The sequence below is a fragment of the Bufo gargarizans genome, chromosome 3 (genome assembly GCF_014858855.1).
Source record: "Bufo gargarizans isolate SCDJY-AF-19 chromosome 3, ASM1485885v1, whole genome shotgun sequence".
In the NCBI taxonomy this organism is placed as follows: domain Eukaryota; kingdom Metazoa; phylum Chordata; class Amphibia; order Anura; family Bufonidae; genus Bufo; species Bufo gargarizans.
In genome coordinates this window covers 188,673,869-188,691,573 of record NC_058082.1, presented here as the reverse complement: position 1 = coordinate 188,691,573, position 17,705 = coordinate 188,673,869, and the positions used below count along the sequence as shown (strand labels likewise).

The 17,705-nt window shown below is 39.4% G+C and overlaps 1 protein-coding gene across 3 annotated transcripts in view; it reads left to right on the top strand.

Moving 5' to 3' along the window:
- UGGT2 (UDP-glucose glycoprotein glucosyltransferase 2) overlaps positions 1 to 17,705 on the top strand; it is a 421,287-nt gene that overhangs the window by 173,222 nt on the left and 230,360 nt on the right. For all 3 annotated transcript variants that reach the window (XM_044284938.1, XM_044284937.1, XM_044284939.1), the window contains exons 17-18: positions 6,128 to 6,292; positions 13,727 to 13,850. In XM_044284938.1, coding sequence (XP_044140873.1) covers positions 6,128 to 6,292; positions 13,727 to 13,850 — 289 coding nt within the window. The remainder of the gene's footprint in view (positions 1 to 6,127; positions 6,293 to 13,726; positions 13,851 to 17,705) is intronic.

Genomic DNA, 17,705 nt, shown 5'->3' with positions numbered 1-17,705 from the left:
TTTATAGGTCACATTAAAGGTGGAAAAAGTTCTGAAATGATTTATCTTTGTCAAATTTTTTTTTACACCACAGAAACCTGACATTTTAACAGGGGTGTGACCAGCAACATATAACATGTTACACCACAACACATAACCATAAAACATATATTATCACAGCAAACATTGTAATAACTAGGAATAAGGCGGTCCTTATTTCTGACAGACCCACAAAAAAAACCCAAAAAACTGCCATACACCTCCGGAGACACAACTATGAAAAAAAGTTATGGGGTCAGAATATGGAGATTATATATTTTTTCAAAGTTTTACATTTTTTCTGTGTTAAAACACAATAAAAACTACATAAATGTGGTATTGTAATTATACTGACCAAGAGAGTGAAGGGCACCAGTCAGTTTTACTGCATAAGAAAGGCCGTCTGTGTCGGAATTGTAAAAAAATTTTACCCTACATATTTAGGGTCCATTCACACGTCCGTTGTTTCTTTCCTGATCTGTTCAGTTTTTTGCGGAACAGATCTGGACCAGATCTGGACCCATTCATTTTCAATGGGTCCTGAAAAAAAATCGGACATTGTGCTGTCCGATTTTTTTTTTTTTTCAGGACCCATTGTAAATTAATGGGTCCAGATCTGGTCCAGATCTGTTCCGCAAAAAACGGAACAGATCAGGAAAGAAACAATGGACGTGTGAATGGACCCTTACTCTGTAATTGGAGAAAGCTCTATGATCAAACTGTTTGTTGCCCATAGCAACTAATCACAACACATCTTTCATTTTACTACAGCGCTTCTTAATCTGCCCCTCCCTGCATGTTGTCAGAAAATAAGGTTATTTGTGATTGAGTGATAACCTTCCCTACATGTGCTGTCTAAATTCCTGCAACCAATGATGCACTGTGCATTTGTACACCAACGTAACTGCAACTTCTGGGGCACTGCTTCTCACTCTGCCTTTCATCTCCCTACATGTGCTGTCTAAAAGACAAACTTGTCTGTACACCTATGTTTACAAACCTGTGTGTCTCCAGCTGTTGCAAAACCACAACTCTAATCATGCTTTGATGGCTTCCGGCTGTCAGGCCATGATGGAAGTTGTAGTTCTCCAACAGTTGGAGAACTACAGGTTGGTAAATATAGGTCTACAGTATTGTAAGAGGCGCTGTAGTAAAATAAAAATTGAGCTGTGATTAGTTGATATGGTCAAAAAATGAATGCCGTGCTGTGATTGGTTGTTGTAGGCAACAACCAGTTTGTCTATTAGACAGCACCAGCAGGGAGATGAGAGGCAGACTGAAATGTAGAAGGGATGTAAGATCCAACAGACTCTATGCAAAGGAGCAATCCCAAAACAGTTCAAAGATATTTCCTCCGTGAATGGGCACCTATGGCAGTAGCTGTTTTTGCTAAGTTTGCAGGCATGGCCATGAGCGACCATTCAGTAGCTGTTAACCAAATGATCAGCTATTTCTCACAACTTCCTGCAAACTCCCCCTTACATATACACATTCAGGTTGGCTGAATGTGTACATGTATTTAATGGGAAGATGGGAGGAATCTGCTGCCAGAACACTAGGATCCAGGTGAAAATATAAATTTCAGAGCTGTGTGTGTCACAGACAAATACTAAAAAAATATCTAGCAGAGCAAGAAGCATGGCAGTACACAACAGAGCAATGACACTACACCCTAAGGTTACTGACATTTACCCCTCCACTTCATTAAAATACCAGTAAACCCCATTCCCTTCAAAGAGGACCTAGAAAATATTTTTCTAATTTCCTTTTGTCTAAATCTGGAGAGCGTCTTATGAAGTGAAAAATACAGTATTTATATAGATACATGTACACCTGGGCAAGGACAGGTATATATGGTAGTTGTCTCTATATGAAAGAGAAACTCCAAAAGAAAGTAAGCATTTCTAAATTAAAAACTTAAAGCACAATGGAAATTATGAAGACCAGACAAAAATAGACATGCAAAGAATAAATAATATTTCCATATGGAGGTCTTACAGATTAACCCCTTCACTACCGAGCCACTTTTCACCTTAAATCCCAGGCAGATTTTTGCTAATCTGAAGTGTCACTTTATGTGGTAATAACTTTGGAACTCTTTTACTTATCCAAGCCATTCTGAGATTGTTTTCTCGTGACACATTGTACTTTATGATGGTGGTAAATTTCAGTCAATATTTGTCATTTGTATAAAAAAATATATACCAAATAAAAAGAATTGGAAAAATTCGCAACTTTCCAATCTTACATTTCTCTGCTTCTAAAATAGATAGTGATACCTTATATAATAGTTATTTCTTTACATTTCCCATATTTCTACTTTGTTAGGATCATTTTGTGAATGCCATTTTATTTTTTGGGGACGTTAGAAGGCTTAGAATTTTAGAAGCAAATCTTGAAATTTTTCAGAAAATTTCCAAAACCCACTTTTTAAGGACCAGTTCAGGTCTGAAGTCCCTTTGTGAGGCTTACATAATAGAAATCACCCAGAAATGACCCCATTTTAGAAACTACACCCCTCAAGGTACTCAAAACTAATTTTACAAACTTTGGTAACCCTTTAGGTGTTACACAAGAATTAAAGGAAAATGTAGATGAAATTTCAGAATTTCACTTTTTGGGCATATTTTCCATTTTAATCATTTCTTCTAGTAACAAAGCAACGGTTAACAGCCAAACAAAGCTCAATATTTATTAGACTGATTCTGTAGTTTACAGACACATCCCATTTGTGATCGTAAACTTCTGTGCGGGCACACGGCAGGGCGCAGAAGGAAAGAAACGTTATATGGTTTTTGGAGGGCAGATTTCACTGGGATAATTTTAGATTGCCATGTCACATTTGACGATCCCCTGATGCACTTCTAGACTAGAAACTCCCAAAAAATGACCCCATTTTGGAAACTACGGAATAAGGTGGCAGTTTTGTTGGTACTATTTTAGGCTACATATGATTTTTGGTTGCTCTATATTACACTTTTTTTGAGGCAAGGTAACAAAAAATAGCTGTTTTGGCACCATTTTCATTTTTTGTTATTTACAATGTTCATCTGACAGGTTAGATCATGTGGTATTTTTATAGAGCAGGTTGTTACGGACACGACAATACCAAATATACAACTTTTTTGGTTGTTTGTTTCATTTTTACATAATAAAGCCTTTTTGAAAAAAAAAAAAAAGATTTTTTTAGTGTCTCCATATTCTGAAGGCATGGTTTTTTAGGCAACTGTCTTATGTAGGGGCTCATTTTTTTCTGTATGAGATGACTGATACTATTTTAGGGTGCATATGACTTTTTGATCGCTTGGTATTATACTTTTTGGGATGTAAGGTGACAAAATGGCTTTAACACACTTTTTACTTAATTATTTTTTTTTTATGGTGTTTACCTGAGGGGTTAGGTCATGTGATATTTCTATAGAGCAGGTCATTACGGACGAGGCAATACCTAATATGTATACTTTTTTTAAATTATTGTGTATTTAGGTTTTACACAATAATATCATAAATCAATATAATGCTATGCGACCCGGTCAGTGCTGGGAGGTCAGGACAGGATCTGCTGCACACTCGCACTGCAGAGTTTGTTGCGTGGTACTAGTTCGTCTGAAAGGGGCCTAAACCTGGCCACACATTAGTCCCAGATCATGTATTTCATACACAGAGAGAGGGAACGTGTATTCAGGTCCCCGCCACATGCTCTAAACCACTACAGTTTCAGGCTACACAGCTTTACTCCGGAGTCTAAATCTAAAGGTAGTTCAAGTTTTCTACCGAATGTGTCTTCCAGTGTGGATCAAGGCTACGCGCCGAGAACTATTCTTACTAGTGTTTGTAAAAGTAGAAACATCCATTTTTTTTATTTTGCCTCTGATAATGCAACAGAACAAATTTCTCCTCCCCTGCAGTGGAAAACCTCAGATGCATAATTGAGGGAAACATTAATCATAGGGAGCCAGATGGAAACACAAGAAGGCTGGCAAAATACAGCAACGTCTAGCAAAATTGGGCAAGTTGAAGAGGACTCATAAGTGCCTGCCTAATCATAAGACTGTAGTAGAACTTGCTTCAGTGCACAAGTAACTGAAGGATTCCATTGTGAAAAGGTCCCAGAGGCAGCAGAATCTGTATTGTAGTTATCTATACAAGCCTGACAATAAATGTAGTTTGTGAAAGACCCAGCATTGGGTTGCCACTTAATGTTGCAGGAGAATAATTACAGATGTTTGTCTTCATGATTTAGAGATTGTGGCAGATCACACCAGGTGGCTGCTGCTCTTGGCAGAGAGACCTGCAACAACACCATATTTATCCATCTCCATTCTATCTCACGCCTGGCGTAATGGTCCACCACTATGCCTCTTATGAGTTTCCTGAGGGCATTCGATAGTGTACTGGCATTTCATTGCAGCTTCTCTGAAACAAAATGGGTTTGATGGATACTTTAGGGATGTTTTACACAAGTGAGTTCATTGCAGGAATCCTGCTCTGTGTGTGAGCGTCATCCTCCGTTCTGGACTTGCAGCAGTGCACAGCATTATCATGATTTATAATGCTATGTGTTTCTGCTTGACCTTACTTCTACAGGATCATAGATACCTAAAGCTGTCAGTATGATCCTATATCAGTAAGGTCAAGCAGAGGCACATAGCATTATAAATCTTGATAATGCTGGGCGCTCCTGCCAATCCAGGAGCATCACACTGACACACGGCGCGTGATTCCCACAATGGAACTCGCTCGCGTGCAACAGCCCTTCTAGTCAGTCAGGGCAATCTGCATGCTCTTTGTGCATTAACAACAGCACGAGCAGGAGTGTCCATTATCTCACATGTTCAACATCCAAACCATAGAACACTTGGTTGGTGGAAGTTTCAAAACCAAAACCAATTAATCTTGTTAGGGTACTTTCACACTTGCGTTAGAGGATTCCGGCAGGCAGTTGCCGGATCTTCCTGCCGTATCCGGAAATCCGTAGGCAAACGGATAGCATTTGTTTCCAGATCCGGCTGAAAAATGCATTGAAATACCGAACCTGTCTCTCCGGTGTCATCCGGAAAAAAAGGATCCAGTATTTTTTATATAAATGGGAAGATCAGTTGGGAATAACCCTACTTCAGTACAATAGTTTTAAAGTTTGTGTTTGCCTAAAGCTTCGAAAGTGAACTTAAAGGCTATGTTCACCTTTGGGTGCATTTTTCTAATTTTATTTGTGCATTGTACATAAATCATTTTTTTAATTGGTCTTTATTAAAAATATGGAGTCCTTTTCTCTGTACAGAGCTGAGATGCTCTACTAGCAGGATCTGAATTCTCTCTCTGTTCTGTCAGACAGGCAGCTGATGGGCTCCTTATCTCTGCTCTTAGACCTTATAAATACTCCTCAAAGCTCAATCCTTATCTTACTGATAAGAATGTGGCTTAAATAAGTGTTTATGACCTCTTAGTAATTTAGAGATAATTAGATGACAACAAAAAGTAAAAGTAGGAAGCACAGCGCTAGAAAAACAGTTAGCCCTATGTGTCAGAACGGCTCACAATTTTTAATAAAGGGCAGTTGAAAAAAAGTATTAATTTTTTTTGGGCCAAAATGAGTAAAATGCAATCATAAAAAAACTGCCCGCAAAGGTGTACATAGCCTTTCAAGAATCCCAACTCAAAAAAATTTGCATCAGGGATTTTTTTTTTCGAATTACTTGATTAAATTGAGTAATCGTTTCAGCCCTAGTTGGTTGCAAGATATGTTACAAATGTCTGTACTTTTAGATATGCTTAACAGTATGTTCACAATATAATAAATGCAAGTACACATATTTGTATATTCCTTTATGTAACATTTATAAAAGCTCAGTAAAAACAGATTACATATAGTAATATATTTTGTAACTGTGTATTTTTCTTTGTTCTTTGCATTATTTGATACTCTACTTCTAGATGTACAGTACATACTTTTGATTGACTCCAAAGATAACTTGGTCTATAATCTAGCTATGCATTCTACCTCCCTTGGAGTGCCCATACAGCTAATGGTAATGTCTCTTGACATTAGCATCTTGCATGTTAGTCAGAATAATTCTGTGTAAAACGGTTTTACTTCTGATTTAAACAGGCAGGAGCAGCCTTTTATAAGAAGAGTGGCCTGGGTCCAATGCCTCAAGTTCTGTTTAATGGTGTGCCCTTTAACAGCGAGGAGATGGATGTTGAAGAGATGGAGAATGTTATTCTGCAGAAGATCATGGATGCCACAGGGTTCTTCCAGAGGGCAGTGTTCATGGTGAGCTTATCATTCAGAAAGCATATGAGACAGATATATCATTCTAATATTTAGTTAAAGCTGCATTTACATGATGTACAGGCTGTCATTTCCTGCAGCCCTACTGCATACAAGTGATTGCTGTATATTACATTTACCTTGTACTGTCTTTGTAAGTAAGCTGATGTTCATGGCTGGTGTCAAGGAGAAGATACATATTGATAATGTAAAAAAAAAAAACATTTAGTGGCAGACAAGCACATGATAATATTCTTACAAAGTACAGTCATATAATCCAATGGATATTCACAAAATATGCACCAGGGAGGCCAATGCAGCTGATTTAAGAACATCAGTTTATTTCTTCATACACATCTTAATTCCTAAAACATCAAGAAGAATGCAGCAATTTATTAACTAAACATAATAGAGACTGCAACTGTAAAAATGATAGATGATAGAGCATAAATTTACATTCAGATAAACCCTACATGAAAATGCTTAACTTTACAAATGCTTTACTTATTTAGTACTGGCCTACATCATGGTTTAGCCGTTCTCATCCACAAATTAATTCACATTTTGCAAGCTTCAGAGCTGAACTCTTGCTTTGGTGATCTGCCTTCTAAATGTCCTGTATATCTTACTAAACGGTATTCTGTAATCTGTTGTCATACAAAATTACAATTGGTTATACAGAGAACATTATAGCAGCTCAGGTAGATTGCAAGGGGTGATTGAAGTCAAAATAACAAAACGCAGACTTGTAAATTCAACTGTCACGTAGCCTATTTTTTTTTTTTTGTTTTTTTTAATCATTTTTATTATTCAATAATATAAAGCAAAATATGAAATTTCACACAAAACATATTTTCGTCCTATATTTGTAAACCACCCCCAACTTGGCAAACCCAAACGAGAGAAAAAGAGTGGAAAAAAGCAAAAAACACCTGAATATTATGCATTATTATAGATATATATATAAAGGACTGGGCACACCTAGGATAATGGGTCACTAAATTTAATAGAATTATGGTACAGTGTTGTAGTACATAGAACATATAATTTAAAACATATCAGACAATTCTGGAAGGTGATCTCGCAGCAGCAGTGACAAAACTATACAGTGCCAAGGAAAGATGTCATAGGATCGGCGTACTAGAGAAGGCACCTAAAGAATATAGCACTAAAACTAGTACGGACTATCCAAGAGGGGCAAGCATACAACAATAGGTCCGAACACTGACCTTAAGCGGGACGCCACCAGGTCAGTAATATAGTGGGACCCTGCCGCTTACATTTGGGCGCTACTGTTCCACTAAGTCCGGCCAAGGATTTAAGGCTACGAATTATTGCTGATCATTGTGAAGATAACTTTGTTACTGATTCGGCTCTCTGTTGCGCATCGGAGTAGTCAGAGGAACTTAAGTCACCTTGATACTATTGGTGCTAACATTGCTGCTACAATTGAACTATGCTGCTATATTTGGTCTATGCTGCTATTTAACTTTCCTCATTTTTTGGGAGTTTTTATCAATTTAAGTATTTTATATTCAGGTACCTTTCTCTCCGAATTGCCCAGTCTATTGTTCTATGCTTGCCCCTCTTGGATAGTCCGTACCAGTTTTAGTGCTATATTCTTTTGGTGCCTTCTCTAGTACGCCGATCCTATGACATCTTTCCTTGGCACTGTATAGTTTTGTCACTGCTGCTGCGAGATCACCTTCCAGAATTGTCTGATATGTTTTAAATTATATGTTCTATGTACTACAACACTGTACCATAATTCTATTAAATTTTGTGACCCATTATCCTAGGTGTGTCCAGTCCTTTATATATATCTCTAGCTTTTTCTTCCAGTAGTGGGGTGACACTACTGGACTGTGAACACCCTGGTTGGTGGACCAGCAATCCTGTGCATTCTACTAATATACAATACTCACATTATGCATTATTGTTCAACCAGCGATTCCACAGTTTGAGAAACAAAATATTTTTACCCCCATTATCGTATATTAATTTCTCCAGTCTGATAATATGGTCAACCGCCCTCTTCCACTCTATCACAGAGGGGGGATCTTTTTTAATCCATCTTCTTAAAATAAGGAGTCTTGCTTGAAACAGTAATTCACAAAGTATTTGTTGATCCATTTTTGAGATCCGCAGATGCATCATACTTCCTAATATACAAGCCAATGGATCTCCCTCTATTTGTACTTCGATAGTTTTTTTTTATAATAAGCACTATCCCAGACCAATATCGGAACAATTTAGGACATCTCCATACCAAATGGAAGAGGGCTGCTTTCTCCCCACTACATCTAGGACATTCATCTGTGGTCTTTATACCCATCTTTTTTAGTAATGTAGAGAAACCCCATGTGAGGCCCTCATTGAGACCAAAGATCTGTTCTTCAGTGTATCCTCCCATTGTTCCTCTGATATCCCATCAATATGTTTTTTCCATTTCTCTTTTGCCACTATGATCTTACCTTGTTTAATTTTCAACAATAACCTATATCTTCTTGAAACAGAGCCTTTTACCTTTCTATTATCAAGGAGTTTATAATGATCTCCATAGGGGCCTTTTTATATTTCTGGTCCTCTGCTAGTGATGAATTAATTGCTACTCTCAAATGTAAATATCTTAAAAATTCTTTATTCGAAATCCCAAATTCTTTGTGTTTCAAAATATTTTAATAAATCTCTGTGAAACAATTAAATCAACAAACTAATACCTTTATTTTCCCAATTTACATAATGTTTAATTTTCTGTATTTTTAGCAAATTATTATTCCATATGGGAGTGAAATCTGTATATCCTTTAATATCCATAACTTTTTTAAATCCCTCTCCAAACATGATCCATTAATTTAAAAAATATAATTATCACTATTTATACACCCCAATATTCCTGATTCTAGTGCCTCCATCATATTAAGTTGATTGTCCTTCCAACCCAATTTCTTTAAGTGCCAAAACAAAATAGGTGACATATTATCCTCGTTCAAAAAACCTAACAGTGCGACTAAAAAATATATATACCGATTTGAAGTGCCATTCCTCCCTCTTTAACCGCTAACTGTAGAATCTCAAACCTTATCCTTGGATTCCCCTCTTTCCAAATAAAATCCCTCATTAACCTATCGATACAAGTGAAAATCTTTATCAGATTAATTCGTCCCATCATAGATAATGGTAACCTTTTCCAAATGTGTATTTTCTTTTTCAAGTCATTTAAAAGAGGATACACATTCAACTTAACATATTCCGTCAGATTCCTTGCAATGTTTACTCCCAAATACTTAAAACTACTTTCCCTATCGACCACGTGAACCTCAACAGTCCTCTCACCTAGCTCATCCCCTAATAACATCAGGTGAGATTTTTCCCAATTTATTTTGAGTCCCGAATAATATCCAAATATTTCCATCACTTTAACCATCTCCTTATGTATGTTTGCTGAAAACAATAAAATATCATCCGCATTATTTTCTCCCTAACATTACCGTATTGAAATTCCTTGATACCTTCATTCTCGCTAATAATTATTGCTAATGGCTCTATTGCGATTGCAAAGAGCAGCGGCGATAGGGGACATCCCTGCCTAGTGCCCCTAAAAAGGGGACAAGGCAGGATTTCACCCCATTCACAGCCACCCTCGCTCTAGGATGTAAATTAATCAATTTTATCCAAACTATAAAAGACTCCCCAAACCCAAATCGTTTTAGAACCTCCCACAAATGTCCCCACTATATACAATTGGAGGCCTTAGTTGCATCTAGTGATAATATTGCTTTTCTACTATCTTTATCTTTATTTCCTTCTATATTCATAAATAATCTTATAATATTGGAATATATAAATCGCCTGGGAATAAACCCTGTTTGATCCTCATTTATTATTGTTTTTATTACTTTTGTTAACCTATCTGCTAATACTTTAGCTAGTAACTTAAAATATCAGTATTCAGCAGCGAAATAGGTCTATACGACTCTGGTTTAATAGGTCCTTTTCAGCTTTAGGTATCAAAACTACCATGGCTTCTTCCATTGATTCAGGCAATTTTTTTGATCTCTTGGCCTCAATAAGGGTCTCTATTAATTCCGGGAGAAGGACTGAACTAAATTCCTTATAAAATCTTAATTTTTTGCCCAATTATTTTAAATTTCCAATGAGTGGTCTTCAGCACAGAGTTTTTGGTCGTCTGTTAATTTCTGTTCTAAACGGAGTTCTACCATTTACTTTTTTTTTTTTTCCAGTTAATTACTTTCTTACATAATAATCCCCTCAGGAATGCCTTTGCAGCGTCCCAGATCCATTGCTTATTAGCGGAATCTCTATTTATAGGGAAAAAAAAACTTTAATTCCTCCTTAATACAGTTCTTATCCTTTAACAAATTGAACCAATGAGGATTTAATGTAAAAGCCCTTGAGATCTGTTTTGCCAAGGACCTAAGCTCCATTACAATTGCGTAATTATCTGACATAAACATGGGAACATACCTTATACTTATTTTATTTGTTTCCAACAATTTCCTGTTACCAAGGATCACATCTATCCTAGACCAGGACTGATGCATCCTTGAATAGCAGGAAAATGTTTTTTCTTCAGGATTATATAAGCTCCATATATCTGTCCAGCCAAATTTCAGTAGCAAATTAGCAAAATTAGTGTTCTGATATAAAACTTTACCTTTTAGATAGTCTATCTATACTTGGGCCCATCACTGTATTATAATCCAACAATACACAACTTTGTCTTTCGGTCATATAATCATACAACTCATATAGTACGTCAGGTTTATACGGAGGTGGTATATATACAGTTTGTTTGCCATTACCATCAATAAATCATTAACTCTACAATGTAAGAAGAGATATCTGGCGCCATCATCTGCCTTATATGAAATAGACTCAAAATGTACTTTATTGTGTACTAATATAGAAACTCCCCTTGAGTATGATGTATATATTGAATGAAAGCTTGTTCCAATCCAACTTTACCAATTCTTTATTCATATGTGTTTCCTGAAGGCAGATGATGCCCGGCAAGTACCTCCCCAACCAATCAAAAATAGCAAATCTTTTCAACCTTTGTCTTAACTCACGTACATTAACATAAATAATTATTATCATTCAAATAAAATTTTAAAAAACTCTCTCGAAAAAAAACGAATCCCACCCCCCAGCCAATCCCCCCCTTTTGCTCCCCATTCTGTGCAAACAGAGAGCCCCCATATATACTGCATATATCCCCCACCTCAAAACAAATATAGTAACCAGTACTACTTTTCACGCAGGCCCTTTAAATTTGCCTATTCACATGCTTCTTCAGGGGACGTAACGTAAGGGCTCCGTGCCCGTGCTGCGGACCGCAATTCAATTGTACATGTCCAATTATTGTCCGGACAAGGCTAGTACTGTTCTAATGGGGGCCAGCTGTTCCATTTCTCAAAATACGGAATGCACACGGACTAAATCCGTATTTTTGGCGGATCTGTTTTTTGAAGACCGCAAAATACATGCGGTTGTGTGCAAGAGGACTTACAGTTCTCCAATATCCATTTTTCCATAAAGCTGACACAATCCGAACCTTCCTTTCCCATCAGGTATTTCCACCCATCTCAGATTTTTTCTTCCAGATCTATTAACCTATTTTCCATGGCAGCATTCATTTGCTTTAAAGATACTACATCTTTCTCCAATTGAAATAATAAATCTTCCACCAGTGAGAGTCTACTTTCCAATTCTTAAATACGGTCCGTCACCTTTGTCAAATCATCTCTAATTAATGTCACATCTGTTTGAATGCCTCCAATCTGTGTTATCACTTTCCCCATCATACTCTCTAACCTCGTAACCGCACAAAGAATTTCTTTCACCGATTTTGGGGCAGAATCTCCTTTTTCTCCCGCCACTTTTTTCCCTTCAGCGCCATGTAAATACGTATTTTCTTCCAAACCAAACTCTGCCCCTCCCCCTATTTCATTCCGAGGGTTAGCATCACAAGGCTGGCATTGTTTTTTTAATTTAGTTTTTTAACAGCTGATAAAAAATGCATTCACTTTGTAGTCCTGGTCATTACAAACCTGTCAAGGCAAATTATGTATAAAACCACAGAAATAAGATAATAATGCACTTATTAGAGCAGATGCAAGCACTATATATGGACTAACTCCCCACTCTGATATGATAATGTCTAAGACACTTAGTCAATATATTTTGATCAAAACACATCTAAGCCCGCCTACCGAACGTCAAGGTGGTCTCAGGTCAGGCGGGTCCTACGCTAAACCTACCTAAGCCGTTGGGCTTCTATGTTCAGGAGCGCAGACGCCGCACATATGGTGTGCTGCTCCTAGTAACCTCCATGTGCATCAAGCAACCAATGGGAGGAGGAGCAAGCACAGCCATATGTACCACCTAATTAAGGCGCTCATTGGATAGGGGAGGGGGGCAAAAGTGCAGAGGAATGCTACTCCCAAGATACTATGTATGCAAATGCAAATTATGTATGCAAATTATGTATACTTATTTATTTTGTTTAAGTATAATAAAGCATTTTTAATAGAAAAAAGGTGTTTCTTGCAGGGGAGTTCTTTCTATTTATTACATTTTTTTTTTCCATTAGGAGATTAGAGTATGCAATATCTTGATCACTTTAAAGCCAGGCTCAGAGTTCTCTCCAATCCCAGTCATTGCAGCAGTATGTCATCTACAATATACATCTTATACCCGTTGCTGATGGTGGAGGCTCAGCCCTGATTTTTATTTGCTCAGTTTTATCACATATCCTCACAATAAGAAAATCAACCCTCATACTCGGATAGTGGCTGGAGACATGCAGATTGTTCCTTTCTGCCCCTAGTGGAGAAAACCATCCACAACCACTGGTCTACAATACATATACTGTCTAATATATACAAAGACATTTAATCTAATTTTTATGCCACTGTTCTGGGCTTATGAGCCTTCATCAGTACAATAATTTATCCTTGGGGATATGGCTTGGTGAGTGCTATTGAGCTGGGTAGCTCAGTATAGCTGTTCTGTGCTATAGAATATGTCACAGCTATTTCATATCAACACCACTATGCCAGAGCTGAAATGCCCACTCTGCATGCTAGATAGATTCTCTGCACGTCAGTGCAGGATTTTTCCTCTGCATTCCTGCCCTTGGTCTTAGTTGAGCCCACTTCTTGTCGGCAGACTCTGAAATCTTGCTCCTGTGCAGCAGACAAGTATGAGACCCTTCAGCTTGACTTCTTGTGTAGTAGGACTTTGAAGTAGATGTTTCATTTTCTTTACCTGGCAGGTAGCTCTAACTGGGTGACTAAGTGGATAGGTTCCCAAAATAATCCCATCTTTTTGTTCAGCAAAAGGGAAAGGTTTGTATTGTCTGTCCATAGTACACAACTTGTTATTTATTGGCTTTCAATGTATTTTCTACAGGGCCTACTAACTGATCAGATGGATGTTGTAGATTTCTTGATGGACCAGCCAAACATAGTTACCAGAATCAACCCCACAATTCTCACAAGTCAAAGGACCTATATTAACTTTATTTCAAACTCAGGTAATACAACATTATGCTATCTCCATCTTTTAGCTGGGTATATGATAAAAATGAAATTATGTAATTCAGAAAGTCCTAGCAGAATTAGGGCAATTTAAAATAAAATCTATTCAGTGTGGGAATATGACAATAGTTATTTTTTTTTTTCTGGACTAAACAGGCATGACCAGCAATATAGTGATTTATAACACTGTGTGTTCTTGTCTGACTGTGGCTGTACTGACTTCAGTACAGTTCAGTACAGCAGAGGTCGGGCAGGAACACCCAGCATTATAAATCATTATAATGATGTGAGCTTGTGTCACAGGCGCGCTGTTCAGTACAGGAAATGCTGCTGTCACATGCTGTTGCACAGACTGATTACACTTGCCATTAACCTTCTGACATAAGTCATTACTTAGCTTTATTATGACACTAACAAAAGGACCTGGCTTTGTACGGGTATATTTCACTTATTTAATTTAATGTTTGTGTGTGTCGTTAAAAGATATCAACAGTACCCCGCCACCCTTAACAGGGACCTCCACAACCCCCCACCCCTTAACACTGACCCCCCACAGTGCCCCGCCTCCTTAAAATGGGACCTCCACAGCAGCCCACCCGCTTAATTTTGATCTTCACAGCAGCCTGCCCCTTTAACACTGAATTCCACAGCACCCCACCACCCCCTTGACATTAACGTCCACAGGGGCCCATCCCCTCAACCGTGACCTCTACAGCACCTGCCCCTTAACACTGACCATAGGTTACAGTCCCCTTAACTGTGACCTCCACCATCTTCACAGCAGCCTGCCCCTTTAACACTGAGTTCCACAGCACCCCACCCCCTTAACAGTGACCTCAGAGTACCCCGTTCCCTTAACAGTGACCTCAGAGTACCCCGTTCCCTTAACAGTGACCTCAGAGTACCCCGTTCCCTTAACAGTGACCTCAGAGTACCCCGTTCCCTTAACAGTGACCTCGGAGTACCCCGTTCCCTTAACAGTGACCTCAGAGTACCCCGTTCCCTTAACAGTGACCTCAGAGTACCCCACCCCCTTAACAGTGACCTACAGTACCCCACCCCCTTAACAGTGACCTCACAGTACCCCACCCCCTTAACAGTGACCTCACAGTACCCCACCCCCTTAACAGTGACCTCACAGTACCCCACCCCCTTTACAGTGACCTCACAGTACCCCACCCCCTTTACAGTGACCTCACAGTACCCCACCCCCTTTACAGTGACCTCACAGTACCCCACCCCCTTTACAGTGACCTCACAGTACCCCACCCCCTTTACAGTGACCTCACAGTACCCCACCCCCTTTACAGTGACCTCACAGTACCCCGTTCCCTTTACAGTGACCTCACAGTACCCCGTTCCCTTTACAGTGACCTCACAGTACCCCGTTCCCTTTACAGTGACCTCACAGTACCCCGTTCCCTTTACAGTGACCTCACAGTACCCCGTTCCCTTTACAGTGACCTCACAGTACCCCGTTCCCTTTACAGTGACCTCACAGTACCCCGCTGCCCCTCCTCCCTTAACAATGGCCTCCACAGTGGCCTGTCTCATTAACGGTGATTTCGACAATAACCCGACCCCTTAACAGTGACATCCACAGAGCTCCGTTCCCTTAAAATGTGACCTCCACAACACCCTTCCCCCTCAACAGTGACCTCTACAGCACCCCGCCCCTTAACATAACTCCACAGCATCCTGCCCCCTTAATAATGACCTCTACAGCGGCCTGCCCCTTTTTTTTTTTTTTTTTTTTTACTCGTTTTATTGAAGTTTAACAAGAGGCATGAATCAAGACATCAGGATGCTGTCACAACCCACACAGGGGAGTTACAAACTTCATAGTACATTATGCAAGAGCATAAAAAAAAAAAAAAGGAGGAGACATCTCACATAAGAAGCAATCACATCAGAATCGTCAGAAAGTTGTGTTCTATAACATACTGTACAGACACTTATTACGTTTCTACAGAATATCAGTTAGTGGGGTATTGCGATCAGGACTCTAGCTGCACAGAGTGCATATGCATAGGGTGTAAGGTCTGAGATGAGGAGCACCACTCTCCCCACACCTTTTGGAATTTCTGCGGGCACTTCCTATGGGTGTAGACTACTTTCTCCATAGACACAGCCTGATTTACTAATGCTTCCCACTGATTGACTGGGGGGGGAGGGGGGGGGGGCCTGTCAGCCATCCATCTCAATGCTACAGCCTTTCTGGCCAGGAACAGGGCCTCCCCTAGAAACACTCTCTGGTGATGCATCCATAGCTCCTCATCTAGCACTCCTAGGATGCATATTTTAGGACAGACTGCTACCAGGGCAGGAACCATTGTCGACAGGACATCCACAACTCTTTTCCAAAAGGCCTGTAGGTGACTACAGCCCCAAATCAAATGCCAGAAATCAGCTCTCTCCTCCTGACACCTATGGCACTTGCTGTTGGGAGATCTCCCCATTCTGTACAATCTGAGAGGGGATAAATAGCTTCTATGCAGTATAAACAGCTGAGTTAGTCTATTATTTACTGAAGGAGAAACTTTAGCGGGCACTAACAGAGCCTCTTCCCATTCCTCAGCATCAAGAGTAGGGATGGAAGCTCTCCACTTCGCCTCTACTGCCAAACGTTGGAGTAGCATGCGGTCTCCCAACAGGTGTGTGTATAGCACAGATATGATACCATTGGGACCCTGGGATCTTAACACCCCTATCAGGGGGTACTTGGAGATGTTCCGGTTTGCGCTGCTAAATTGAGCATTTAGGGCATGTCTCAATTGAAGGTACCTGTAGAAGATAGTGTGGGGAATCTCAAACTTCTCCTGTAATTGCTTCAGAGATCTTAACACACCCCCAACATACAATTCCTCCAGGGACCGAACCCCACACCCTTTCCAAACCATCGAGCCCTCCAGATCTGCTAAGTGCAGAAACATGGGATTATCCCAGACTGGAACTGCATCAGGCAAATCCTTATATGAGTTGAGTTTGGCTGCTTTCCAGACTTGATTAGCCAGCCTATGAGCAGGGAGTAGCCTCCCAGGTACCAAGCTCGGGGACTCCAACACAAGCCACAGGGTAGTCAGGTTAAGATACTCTTTCAGCTAGTACTCCGGCCCGGCAAGTCCCCCTGTTTCACCCATGCCGCTATATACCTCAGCTGACTAGCTATGTAGTATAGCTTTTTTTTTTTTTTCAGGTTTGCAATCTACAGTACCTTTTTTTTTTTTTTTTTTTTTTTTTTTTTTTTAATATAACGTAACAAGGTACATTTATAGATACTTACATGCCTAACGAGGCATGATGCAAGTATATAGGTGCCAATATATATGTTACACATCAGATACAGCAGAAGACAGTATGTCATATTTCCATTAATTTGTTATTGATATTACATCAAATTGAAAGATTACTGTAACAACAAGGCTCAGCAAACATATGATAAGCAACATACCGGAATATACCAGGGGAAGGCATTGTAGGGAGGTTGACGAAGGGTCTAATTTCCTTCTGAGGGAAGCCTACCTTAGTAGGAGTCGCCTATATTTGACAGAACGGAAGATGGGTCCCTATGTATAACTCTGGTGTCTAAACTTTTGCCATAAATGCCATTGGCGTTGGAATTTTAGGCGATTTCTAGCCTCCCATGAGGAAAGTACTTCAAAGCGGAAGATTTGGTCGACTTTCAGTTCCCACTGTTCTATGGGGGAAACGGAGGAGGACAGCCAATATTTAGGAATTAATAATCGGGCTGCTATCAGAAGCCGTTTAAAAAGGAAAGGCATCGGATGAATTGCCTTATCTACATCAAGATTAAGTAGGGCTTTGCTCGCGGACATTTGCACCTTAGTCTT